General features: G+C 44.7%; 1 protein-coding gene across 1 annotated transcript; it reads left to right on the top strand.

The window, feature by feature from the left end:
* The first annotated feature begins 723 nt into the window (after positions 1 to 723).
* On the top strand, positions 724 to 12,483 carry LOC101472284 (stonustoxin subunit beta-like). The gene is made up of 3 exons (XM_004565295.3): positions 724 to 814; positions 9,170 to 10,633; positions 10,813 to 12,483. Exons 1-3 carry the CDS (start codon positions 724 to 726, stop codon positions 11,352 to 11,354), a joined length of 2,097 nt encoding a protein of 698 aa, XP_004565352.3. The 3' UTR covers positions 11,355 to 12,483.
* Positions 12,484 to 13,249: the final 766 nt, after the last annotated feature.

Genomic DNA, 13,249 nt, shown 5'->3' with positions numbered 1-13,249 from the left:
ATAACGAATAAAAAACTGAGAACAATTAAATTAAGCCTGAATATTGAGTTTTGTATTTCTTTCTCTCAACTCTAAACACAAAATTCAGTATTAAAAATAAATGTTCAAATCATAGTTTCCCATCAAAATAATAATAAGACAAAAGCAGGTGGAATGGATCAAGGAAACATTACTTTGTGTGTGCAGAAAGAGGAAGAGGACACTTTTCACATGAATAAATCATATTTTGAGACATGTAAGCATCTTATTGTCCATGTGATCTTCCTCCTCCTCCTTTATCTACCTGAGGAATCATCCTTGGAATTATATCAGGTTCATCATCAGTCTCGAGTGAGCAGTTTTGATGCACTGTGTTTAAGAACGACCTGGAGGACGTGCCGGAGATATGAATCAGTTTGGAAAATGTGTTTTGTAGTCACAAGAGATTCACTGAGATCTGCAAATTTTGTCTAATGAGATCAAAACCATTTAAAGATTTAAACACTGACTGATGCAGGAACCTGTTTCAGGACCATGGCTGCAACCATCGTGCTGTGATGTCACCAAGATCAGAACTTCGCCATTGTTTTTCAAAACATGAATGTGGATCAATGTGTGCTGCTCTAGATGGTTTTTAATTTGAAAAGAATGCGATGAACTGTGCTGCACGACCAGTTTGGAAATAAATAAAGAAATATTTGGTTTTGATGCATTTTGCTGGATTGTTTCTCTCAGGTTGGAGACATGGCCTCAGATCAGGTGACGGTCGCTGCTTTGAGTCGTCCCTTTGCTTTGGGGATGCTCTACGATGCAAGGAGAGATAAACTGAACACAGGTAAGTGTGAATATGAATGAATTACTCACTGGAATCACTTCTGCAGGAGCGTCTTTATACCTTGACTCTGAATAGTGGCACAGATGGCTTCCTTTAGCCTGTTGAATGAATAAATGAAGCAGTTGTTTTAATAGCTGCTGTGTCACAGAGTCTTTATCAAATGCAGCAGAGTGCAGGTCTGGGCAGGATCCAGACACACGGTCATAAATATAGCAGGATGGAAAATCAGCTCAAGGTTCTGGAAATCACGTCTTCTGTGGTACATTTCTTCATCAGTGTTGTCATACTGGAGCTGTTACTGGTATTAGTTGTGACAGCACCAGAGAAGGGCAGTACGGTAAATAAACGGTAATCCAATTATGTTTTTCAAATAACAAGTAAAGTAAGGGATTACTATTGCAAAAAAGTAATTAGATTACAGTTACTTGAGTCTTTGATTTTATTTATTTCCTGCTGTGTTTGACTTGCATCTATTTGAAAGAGTGCAAACTCAAAAGATCGTTCTCTTATTTTCTCTCCGAATATGCAGACAACAGGTTTAAATGTTAAAGAATTTCTTCAAGTCAAAGACAGTTGCATATAATTACATTTTTGCTTGATGCATAAAGTTAAAAGATTAAAACTAATGAAACAAGTTTTAAAAAGAGACTTTTTCATTTGATTACATTTTATATGATGGATTATGCACAAAAACCAGAATTGGGCTGAAAGGTCTGTAACTTGTGGGGATAGGTTAATTGGATAATACAAATTGCCACTAGGTATGAATGTGAGTGTGAATGGTTGTCTGTCCCTGTGTGTTGGCCCTGCGACAGACTGGCGACCTGTCCAGGGTGTACCCCGCCTTTCGCCCTATGACAGCTGGGATAGGCTCCAGCGCCCCTGAAAAGGATAAGCGGAAGTGAATGGATGGATGGATGGTCTGTAACTTTATTATGTATTCAGGTTGCATATAATGTTTTTAAAAAGTAACTAAGTCCCTAACTCCCAAGCTTGCAGATCTAACTAAATTAAACCATATCCCACTTTTAAAGAAGGTAGAAGATGATCTGGCTAGATGGAAATGTCTACCCATATCACTCATGGGAAGGGTTGCCGCTATAAAAATGATGGTCTTACCAAAAATAAATTATTTATTCTCAATGATCCCAACTAAACCGCCACAAGATTGGTTCAGATCTCTAGATTCATGTATGTCCAAATTCCTTTGGAAAAATAAACCCCCACGTATAAGCTTAAAAACACTACAAAAGACCAAGGATAAAGGAGGACTAGAACTGCCTAACTTTCAGCACTACTTCTTAGCCAACAGGCTTCAGTTTATCTCAGGATGGCTAAAACATACCCTCTTAGATGAACCTTGGCTAGATGTAGAACAAGCACTTTGCAATAATCCAGAGATCTCAGACCTACCATTTATCAGCTCAAACATCCAACGACATGAATGCTTCAAATGTGCCAACATCAGCTCTTCTCTGACAGCATGGTGGGAGTTTCTAAAATTGACGGAGTCTTCATTAATCCCATGCAAACGTACATCTATCTGGAACAACCCTGACATATTACAAAACAATAATATGATAAACTTTTCAGATTGGAGTGGTAAAGGAATCAAATATTTAGAACATATACTAGAAGGAACATAATTTATTTCATTTGACGGACTAGTTACACAATATGGGATCAACAAGAAAAGATTTTTAGAATATCAACAAATTAAATCCATAGTAAAAAAGAAATTTAAACCGGGTCAAGTTGAACTACAAACACCACCAAGTGTGGTTCAATTTCTTACTCTTAAACCCCCCAAATTACTATCCAAAATATACAGAATGCTTTCTAAAACAGATGAATCAATATCACTTCCTATTGCAAAATGGGAAGCGGATTTATCAGTTAACTTAGACCTAAACTTCTGGTCTCAGATTTGCTTAAAAACCTTTCATCTAATTAGAAATCCCAGTCTTCAATTAATTCAATACAAAATATTACATAGAGTGCACTATACAGGTCATCGGATGTTCAAGATGGGCTTTACGTCTACCAACAACTGCTCACACTGCCAAACCAATTCACCGGACAATTATATCCACGCTCTTTGGTTCTGTCCACCAGTTCAGAAGTTTTGGCGCGAGATATGTGAAGACTTATCGAAGTGTCTGAAATGTAACATTCCAACTTCCCCCTTAGTGTGTTTGTTGGGCAGCTTAGATAATGTCACTACAGAAAAGAATATCGCCCATATGGTTTTCACTGCACTATGCATAGCCAAGAAAACAGTCCTCATGAACTGGAAAAATAAAAATAATCTTAATTCTAACCAATATAGAAATTATCTATTAGATTACATTAGTCTTGATACAGCCTCTGCCACCACATCAGATCAATTGCTCTGGGCTCCTTTGATCAGCTCCATCACCTAGTGGGGGTGGGGGGTCATAGTTTGGTCCCGCCTTCACTGTTGTGATTGGTGTGGGGGTAGGGACAGGCTTGGGGCGTCAGGGGGTTCCCCATGAGCATCTTCCTTGGGGGGCTCAACCCGGGGTAGCGGTCATGGCCTATTAAGGGCTCTGTTGGCTCTCAGGTGACTGTTTCCTCGCGGCTGCGTGCAGCGGGGCTAGGGGAGGGTCTGTGCTGACGGACATGGGTTACTGACCTGGTAGCCTGGCTGCCCCTGGGTGGGTCCGGGATGGGCGTGAGGTTCTGGGGGCGCTCCGTCTCTGGGCTGGGGCCCTGGCCCTGGCGCAGGGTGCCGCCAGTGCATCGAGCCACCTGGGGGGTTCTTGGACCGGTGGGGGAGATTGTCACATCTTGCAGGAGCTTTCCTCTCCTCAGGAGCTCCCTCTGCAGGAGGGGGAGATACAGGAGAGGTGGAGGAAGATCTCAGCCTGGGTGTTTATTGTCTTATGTAGTCTGGAAGATGAGTGGATGGTGGGGTGGGTGCAGTTTTCTCTGTGGTGGGGTTGGGTGGACTGTCCCGGGCTCTGTGGGGCCGGGAGGCGCTGCTGCACTGGGCCCCGGTCTGGATGGGCCTGGGCCCCCTTTCCCTGGCGGGTCGCGGAGTGTGGGAGTGCCTACTGGGGTCAGCGGGGGAGCTGGCCCCAGGGAGGGGTCACTTGCCCCTCCCTTCCTTCCCTCCCCATCTCCAGCTGCCTCCCTCTTCCCGCTCCACCACAACCACCCACACATGCAGGGCCTTGGAGTAGGGGTATGTCACCAGGGTGCAGAGGAGGCTACCCCCCCTCTGTCCCCTTCTGGCTGCCTCTGCCTCAATTTTATCCCACAACTTAGACATTCACATTACTCACACTCTCATAACACATACATATAGGATCTTGGGGGTGGGCACGCTAAACGGACTCCAAAAGACCATCAGGGTGTACACCTCACCCCTGACGTCGTTGCCCACCTCTCAATGTTAAATACACGTAGACATTGAGGGCTAGCAGGAGGGACCATGCGCTTACCTGCTGCTCTCTGGCAGGTAGCTCCATGCCCTCCTGGGTTTTAATTGCACCTTAGAACACACATGCATCAACACTACAATGAGCGGGTGGAGGGAGGTTTGGAGTCTTCTCCCACCCCCGTTCTCTGCGACCTGCTGGAGCGGGGGGGCTAGTAGGAGGAGTTGGCCGTCCGACTGCGGTCTGGAGTGTGGGGCCTCCCTGCTGCTGCGGAGTCGGGGCGGTCTGCCTCTCCCCACCGCAGGGAAAAGGGTAACACCACCTGGGTCTGGGTGCAGTTCCCCCCTCCAGGGGCAAGGGTACCTAGACCCGGTTTGTAGAGTACGCTTGGGGAGTGTGATTGTGTGTACAGCGTCTCTTTATGTCTGTCTCCACGTTGGTTGAGTGTGGAGTGAGTGCATATGAGAGCATGAGGGTGGGAATGGATGTTTGTGTCTGTGTGTGCCTGTATGTCTGTGTCTATATGTCAGGTTGGGTATCAGACGCCACCTCTCTGGGGACATCTCAGGCCCTCCAAGTTTTGGAGGCCTATATCCCCCCACCACCACTCCCCCTGCCGGTGGCAGATGCCCTCAGACATCGGTGCGTTGGTGGTTCTTTGTGTCCGGGGATGGGCGTCCAGGTACACGCCGGCTCACTCCTTGGTGGCTGCTTATCGGGGCCTGGAGCCTGGGGCTCGCTCGGGCCCCTTTGGAGGTGGGGTGCCCCCGGCCTCTCGGCCTGGGGCTCAGTCACTCAGGCACGGCTGGCTGCCTGCGGAGCTCACGGGCGCGTCACTGCAACCCCCCTGGCTTCTGCTCCGCGGCTGCTGAGTGAGCCCTCATCTGGGACTCTCCTCAGCTCTTTCCGGGACAGTGGCGCGGCTGCCCCTCTGTTGGTCTTCCTTGGTCTCTTGTGTTCTGGGGGCCTCTGGATGTCTGGAGTTTTGATCTCCTCCACACCTGCTTCACGCCCTGGAGGACGGGGCTGTGGCCCCCCCACACCCTCTAGCAGATCATTACATGAAGGAACCTTTTAAAAAAACAAAAAACAAGCGCGTCCATGCTCACAGGTGTACACACGGGTGATCACACCCACAAACTACACCCTTTTTGGCTCCTACCTCAAAGCACACTGTGTTCTGTCGATCTCACGTGCTGCACAATAATGTTTAATATTTAGTATTTACTGTCATATTCCCATATATCATTGTGATGTTGTTTATTCTATTGCTGTAGTCTTCTTCTGCTAGTTTTCTTTTTTCGTTCTCAACAGGTGATCCAGGTGATCGATAGATGCATTTTTTGTCTGCTTATTTAGTTGGTTTTTGTTTTTTTGCCCTTTATCCCCGTCCCTCTTCCCCGCTGTTTTTCCCCGTCTTCCTTTCTCCCTTTTCTTTTCCTCATTCAAGTCTGTCCCGTATCTAGCAAGTGAAAATAAAAAAAGAAATAAAATAAACAATAAAAGGTGAATCAAATAGACCATTAAGGCAAGGCTGGGATGGTCCATTTGGTAAAGTAAATCCGTCGGGCATCTTTCTTTGCCTTTAGACAACAATTCTGATGCAAAAGAACCAAACGGGACAGGCAAAACAAAAAACAAAAAGTAACTAAGTAACTAATTACTTTTGAAAAAGGTAATCAGTAAAGTAATGGGATTACTCTCTTGGAGAAGTAATCGGTAATTAGTAACTAATTACTTTTTTCAAGTAACTTGACCAACACCGGACAGTACACACATTCAATTCAATTCAATTCAATTTCAACTCAGCTTTAATCATACAGTCCAAATCACACCAACAGTCGCCTGAAGGCGCTTTATGTGTAAGGGAGACCCTACAATAATACATACATGAATTTAGAATTTAGTGCTACATAAATCAAATTAAATTGAACAAAATATGACATGGCCAGAAAAATGCCCAGAACACCTCACCCAGGAGGCATCCTGGGCAGATGCCCGAAGTACCTCGACTGTCTCCTTTCAATGTGGAGGAGCAGCGGCTCTACTCGAATGACCAGCCACCCTTGGCAGAAAGCATATCTTCTAAACTTGTAATCACGATCTTGTTCTTTCAGTCACTACCCAAAAGTCCTGATTGTAGGTGAGGGGAAGGATGTGAATCACCTGGTAAATCGTCAGTTTCGCTTTAACGCTCAGCTCTCTCGGACCACTGACAGTGTAGCATCCTTATCACTCCAGCCGCAGCACCAATCCGTCTGTCCATTTCCCGCTCACCTTTCCCCTGACTTGAGAGCAAGACCCTGAGATATGTTCAAACTTAAAGATGTCCACAAGTACACCTGGCACCAGCTGTCCCGACTAGCAGGGCAAGCTGTGAGGAATTTAATGAAGGACCCAAGATGCAGGCAGCTTTCAGATGCAAGTGAGTTTTATTAGGGAGGTGAAATAAATAGAAACGCAGTAGGCATGAAACAGAACCCGAGGATAACCTAAACTGAAGTAAACTAACAGCAACAGCCCTGAAAAGGAGATGCAGGGAGACTCAGGGAAATACACAAACAAACCTGCAGAGCACACGAGAAAACACAGGGTTGAAATACACACAGGGCAATCAGGGAAGACAGGAGGGAGGCACGACTGGGATTAATTGGACATAACGAGACAAGGGGAAGCAAAACTACAAACACTGACAAGAGAAACGGACCTTCAAAATAAAACAGGAAACACACCAACAAAACTCTAAACACGCAAACTTAACACAGACTGGGGAGACAGAACATAGGAACACGAAACATGGAACAGGAGAGCACAGAGGACACAAAACACTAAGAATAATTACAAACAGCCCAAAATAAACAAAACCACAGAATATTAATAAATGTAAACAGGAACACGGAGTCCACAGACTCCAGACCATCACACCAGGACAGTTTGAATGTGGATATCCTGGAATGAAAGCTGCAGTACTGTGCTGTAAAACTGAGTGTCTGCACATTATGCCCATGTCCATTTTAAAGCTATAATTGGAATATGCTTCAGTAAACAGTTAAAAAACAAAACTTTTGTCAGTGTCGAGGGCCGGTGTCCTGCAGGGTTTAGATGTGTCTTTCATCCAACACAGCTGATTTAAACGGCTAAACGACTTCCTCAACATGTCTTTAAGTTCTCCAGAGGCCTGGTAATGAACGAATCATGTGATTCATGTGTGTTGACCCAGGGTGAGATCTAAAACCTGCAGGACACCGGCCCTCGAGGCCTGGAGTTCCCCACCCCTGGATTATAACATCACATCTAAACCTGTTTTTAAACCAGGCTTTTAAAAACTCCATACAAGCTTCCATTGGTACTGCAGTTCCTTTCTTGGCACCCTATCACAGGGCTGGCTATCGATTTCGATTTCTATAACTGATTCGAGTCAGATTCACAGAGTCGTGAGTTGATTTGGTTTTGACTCAGACAGAAATATCACATAGATATAAAAATGTGGATACGTATAAACCAAAGCTGACACTGTGAGACTTCATCAGAGGTGTGAGCATCACAGCAGAGGCCTCTGTGTCAAAGTAACTGAGGATAAAACACAGAAAAACATGAAGGAGATTCTCTTGTCCTCACTTTTTATAGCAGATAACCTTGAAAATATTCTGCAGTAGAACAAAAACTAAGAAAACCATGAATCAGCAGGTGAGCATTACCTGATGCTGCTGAGGTGACAGAGGTTTGATTAGAGACACAGCTAAGAGTTTTGCAGTTTGGCATCATTTTAAAAAGTTTACATTTCTTCAGTATTGAACAGCAGAAAGGAGAATTTCTTGTCAGAAGCTGTCAGCACTAAACACAAGAACTGTGAGATGACCCAAAAGCTTGATTCTGTTCATCTGGATATTTTCAGTGGGAGAAACGTATCATCATCATCAGGTGACGTCTTCAGTCTCAGCTGACTGCAGGTTTCAACCTTATAAACAGGACATTTGTATAATGACTGAAACCACTGAAGGAACAATGGGCTGGAAGGTCAGCTCCTTCATCATTAATATGCAAATTGTCAGGATCATTGATCAACAACCTCTAATCAAAGATCACTGATCAAAGACCATTGATCAAGGATAATGGTCGTTCTGTGGTGCATTATGGGTAATCTCGGCTTCTTACTGAGCATGCTCCTGTGATTGCCCAGCATGTCATGGTGTGGGTGGGAGGTATTGTCCAGTATTGTCTTTATCTTGGACAACATTCACCTCTCAGACCCTAATGGGGGTGATGAGGACTCTGACTCATCACCCTCACTGATGCATCCAACCACCGCAGAGTCATCAGAAACCCTACTGATGATGGAGGTCTGTGTGCAGTGGCTGAAGTCTGTGGTGTAGAGGGTGGAGGGGGAGAGGACGGTCCCCTGTGGTGCCGATCACCTTGTCAAACACGCTATGTGGAAGACGCACATATTGTGATCTTCCTGTAACAACAGGTAACAACAATCCAGGACACCAGAGCAGCATCCACCTGCATCACTGTTAGCTGATCACCCAGGAGGGTCGGCCTGATACTGTTGAAAGCACTGGAAACGTCAAACACGACCATCACAGTGCTCCAGATGGGTGTAGGCACGATTGAGCAGGTAGATGATGGTGGCCTCAGCGCAGAGTCGGGGCTGGTATGCAAACTGAAGGTGATCCTGATGTGGTCTGATGGGTCAGAGCTGGTGCAGGAGGAGTCTTTCCGGGGTACTGGTGCATGACTTGGGAAGTCAATGCCACAGGCCATCTGTAGCTCTTTTTCAGCATGAAGTCACAACGCTGCTCACTGAGCATCACTTCACTCCTTACCCTACCTCCAAAAACTCTTTCCCATATCTGCATGGTGTGGCTCATCGGCTTTATTCCTACTGAATCAACAGAAATGTTAATAATTTTTTCACAAAAACATTTCCTTTTTGTGTTTTCTGTAGATTTCACTCTGTGGGACAGAGAAACAATTAAAAGGTACAGCACTAGGCAGAATCAGGCCAGCACCACCTACGAAATTACTACATCAGACTCCATTGAGACCAAGTCTTCTCTGCTGGATGTAGATACATATTCTAAAACTAGTTGGTTGTGTGGACTGACTGAAAAGAGTGGGTCCTGCAGCTTTCTGAATGACAACAAGAAGTTCAAGAACCAGAGCAGAGTGACGCTTCAGTTCAAAGCTACGACTGCATTTGAACGGCTGGCAATGACTCACCTTGAAGCAAAAACCACACAAATACAAGACGTCATTAAGAAAAGCAACGCAACACATGTAGTCACAGGCATCCAATATGGGGCACATGCTTTCTTTGTGTTTGACAGCGAGAAGCTGGAGAGCAGCAGTGTTCAGGAGACGAAGGTCCACATGCAGGCAGCAGTTAAGATGATCATTGTATATAGTTCTGAGGCAAAGGTTGACGTCAAGCGGAGTAAAGAAGAAAAAGCTGTGACTGATAAATTCTCCTGCAAATTCTACGGAGACTTCATTCTCGACAGCAACCCTTCAACATTTGAAGATGCAGTGAAGACCTACTCACAGCTTCCAAAGCTCCTTGGAGGAAATGGAGAGAAAACAGTTCCTGTCAAAGTGTGGCTGACACCGCTGAAGAAACTGGACCCAACCGCTGAAGAGATGAAGGGAGAGATTTGTGTCGGGTTACTGAGGAAAGCTGAGAATGCGCTAGAAATCATCAAAGAAATGGAAATGAGATGCAATGACTCTCTGGATGAAGACGTGGTTCAGAGTTTTCCACAGATTCACATAAAGTTGAAGCGTTTCCAAAACCTCTGTGAAGATAGTGGAAAAAAGCTGAGACAGGCTATGATGGAGACATTCCCTTCCATTCTTGAGGGTAAAGAAGACAGTTCACTGGAGAAACTCTTAGACGACCAGGAGAAGTCACCATTCAGTCTGGAGAACTTAGACAAGTGGTTAGATAATACAGAGAGAGAAATCAACGTCATCAGGTCCTGTGTGGAAGCAATGAAGGGGATAAAAATCACTAAAGATGAGTCCGAGTTCGACAGAGCGGTTCTTGCTCAGGATGTAGACGATGTCCTGAGCTTTGTTTTCACCTCTGTGGAAACCGACGACCCCTACCTGGACCAGATGTACAAATACTTGCGTTGTCATGACAGTTTCACTCCACCAACAAAAGACCACTGGTTCTTCTCAGCTGAAGTGGTAGCCAACCTGAGACAGAAAGCTGAAGAGTTCTGCAGCATCGCCAAAGGCCTGAAGAGCAGCAGCAGGTTTAGCTTCATTGTGGCATCAGAAACAAATAAGAAATACAAAGGAGCAACCATCTACCACTACAGGAAGGGCCGTCGGGTCACTGAAGAGTTTTCAAAGCCTGCTGTCCCTGATGTGGAAAACATTAAAGACAGACAAAATCTAATCTGGTGTAAGTCCACTTTAATCCACTTGTGTCATCTTTCAGCAATAATATAATTTTTACTCCTAATTAGCATGCTGATTAGAATTATTAAAGGCTTAATGTGCATGCTGACATTATTGTATGTGAGTCTGGTGTTCTAAAGTGGATAATAATGATTAGTAAGTGACTCTTTTTCTGTCATTCAGACGCCTGTGATCTCACCTTGGACCCAAACACTGCAAACAACTACCTGATTCTGTCTGAGGGCAACAAGAAGGCAACGTGTGGAGCATGGCATACGTATTCTGATTGTCCTGAGAGGTTTGATACAAAGACTCAGGTTTTGTGCAGGGAGGGGCTGACTGGGTGCCATTACTGGGAAGTGGAGTGGAGTACTGGTTCTAGTAATAACGTTGGTGTAGCTGTTACGTACCAAAGCATTGTAAGGAAGGGGAAGAGTGACGATGCAGGGCTCGGTTGTAATACCAAATCCTGGTATTTTGGTGTGTCCGAGCAAGAGCTCAGTGCTTGGCATAATGGTAAAGTGTGGAGCGAAAGTCTTCCCAGTACCGGCTGCAGCAAAGTCGGAGTGTTTCTTGACTGGCCTGCTGGCACTCTGTCTTTCTACAAAGTCTCCCATAACACACTGAGTCACTTCTACACCTTCCGCACCACCTTCACAGAGGCTGTGTACCCAGGCCTCTATGTCTATTACAAAACCAACTCTGCTGCCCTACGCCCAGTTTAATTAGAGCAGCAGAGTCAGTCACACAGAGTTAGAAACATTTAGTATCATGCTTTCGAAAAATACCTTTAGCTTCATTCTATCAAGCAAACATTTACATCTTTGGTGCTGGGATATTATTTCACGCACCAGCGAGATAAACCCTGCCTACCATGCTGCCGGTCTGCCCAGTAACAGCAGCTTCCTCCCGTCCCTGAACTCTACCAGACCTCAGAAGGTCCTCTGTGGTACCCGGTGGCCTAACCTCAGCAGCTCCTTTCAGCCTGCTGATTGTCTTGTTCTCACAGGGCATCACTTACAGAAGAAAACCCCAAACATGTACCCTGCTGGCCACGTAATGAAAAAGAAATGTGGACTGTCATTAGTCTGAGTTTATCTCGCTGCTGCATATGTTATTTTTTCTAGAATGATAGTGAACTGTTATACTGTTCTTGGTCTTTATCACAGCTTTATGACTCACATAGCATGAAATCATTATTAAGGGCTTTTATGGATAATTCAGTGTAATCGCATTATAACAGGTGTTACTGAGGGAATCTTATATTTACTCTAATACGTCATAATTAAATACTTGTTTTCTCTTATTAAAACTGCTGTTATCGTTACGGGGACGCTGGGTATGAGTAACACACTTAGCACGAGCAGTCTTTTAAAAAAATGTTGCTGGGGGTGGATTCCTGATGTGATGGTTTCAGTTTCTCTTACTTTGTTCAGTGTTTGCTGGGTTCTTATTAACAGTAACATGTGTAATGTACATTTAGATGCTAACACTGGCAGATCGAGGTCGATGATGAGGCAATAGGAGTCTGAGTCCTTTCTGTGAGCCAAGAAAATATCTCGAATCAAGATGCTCCCTGAGTGCAGATGCCTTATTCAACCGTTGAACCAAATCACTGTCATAATCATTTAAGTGCATTATATTTTTCTGATTTCTTTGTCCTAAAATAATCAATATGTGCCGCTCGGGAAAGCTCTGGGTAGTGTGTCAGAACATCTTCCCACCATGACCCAGAATCCATCCCAGAGTCCCAACATGCTGTTAACGATTTCGATCCGCTCCTCACGTGTTAACCTCTTCGACATGTCAATGGTTGTGAACAAAGAGAAACTTGTAAATAACTCATGAAAGAATAAAGTTACGTTGAAACCAAGCACACCATTGTTTTTCTTGTGACATTACCAATAAGTGTGATGTGTCACATGGTCCTCTTCCTATTGAAAAACAAAAGTTGTATCCAAGATGGCCGACTTCTAAATGGCCACCATGGTCACCGCCCATCTTGAGGAGTTTGCCCCCTCACATATACTAATGTGCCACAAACAGGACTTTAATATCACCAACCATTCCCCTGTTATTACGCTGTATCCATAGAAATGGCCCACCCTGTAGATACACAAAAGACCCATGAATCTCAAATCTTTATAAATCTGTGTTAGTGAGAACTTTTCCTTTACCAAGATCATCCATCCCTCCTCACAGGTGTGTCAAGGTGCTGATTAGACAGCATGAATATTGCACAGGTGTGCCTTAGACTGCCCACAATAAAAGGCCACTCTGAAATATGCACAGTTTTGCTTTAAGGTGGGGGCAGAAAAGCATAACGCAGGAAATAAAAAGGCACTGCAGCAGTTTGAAGCTTGCACACACAAAATCAAGCAAAATGTCAGGGACACAGTAAGGCTGGACAATCAGGACAACAAACTGAAGACAAAAGCACAGAAACTTCAAGAAGCAGAACTGCAGACTGAGTCAGCACAGGGAGAACTGGCAGATTCATGTTTATCATAAAGCACCAAATGACAACAACAGTCACCTGGAGGGGCGTTATACTGCAAGATAAACTCTACAGGAGAAAACCCAACAATCACACGACCCCCAGAGCTGATCAGGGTGGGGC

This window comes from Maylandia zebra, linkage group LG8, assembly GCF_041146795.1.
Source record: "Maylandia zebra isolate NMK-2024a linkage group LG8, Mzebra_GT3a, whole genome shotgun sequence".
Classification (NCBI taxonomy): domain Eukaryota; kingdom Metazoa; phylum Chordata; class Actinopteri; order Cichliformes; family Cichlidae; genus Maylandia; species Maylandia zebra.
Note: the sequence above shows the minus strand (reverse complement) of the source record. Positions and strands in the feature narration are given on the sequence as shown.

Bases quoted from the DNA above. Each gene is read 5' to 3' on its own strand.
- LOC101472284 (XM_004565295.3), top strand. From the start codon at position 724: ATGGCCTCAGATCAGGTGACGGTCGCTGCTTTGAGTCGTCCCTTTGCT. The intron at 815-9,169 runs GTAAGTGTGAAT...TGTTTTCTGTAG, and splicing joins GAGAGATAAACTGAACACAG to ATTTCACTCTGTGGGACAGA. The intron at 10,634-10,812 runs GTAAGTCCACTT...TCTGTCATTCAG, and splicing joins CAGACAAAATCTAATCTGGT to ACGCCTGTGATCTCACCTTG.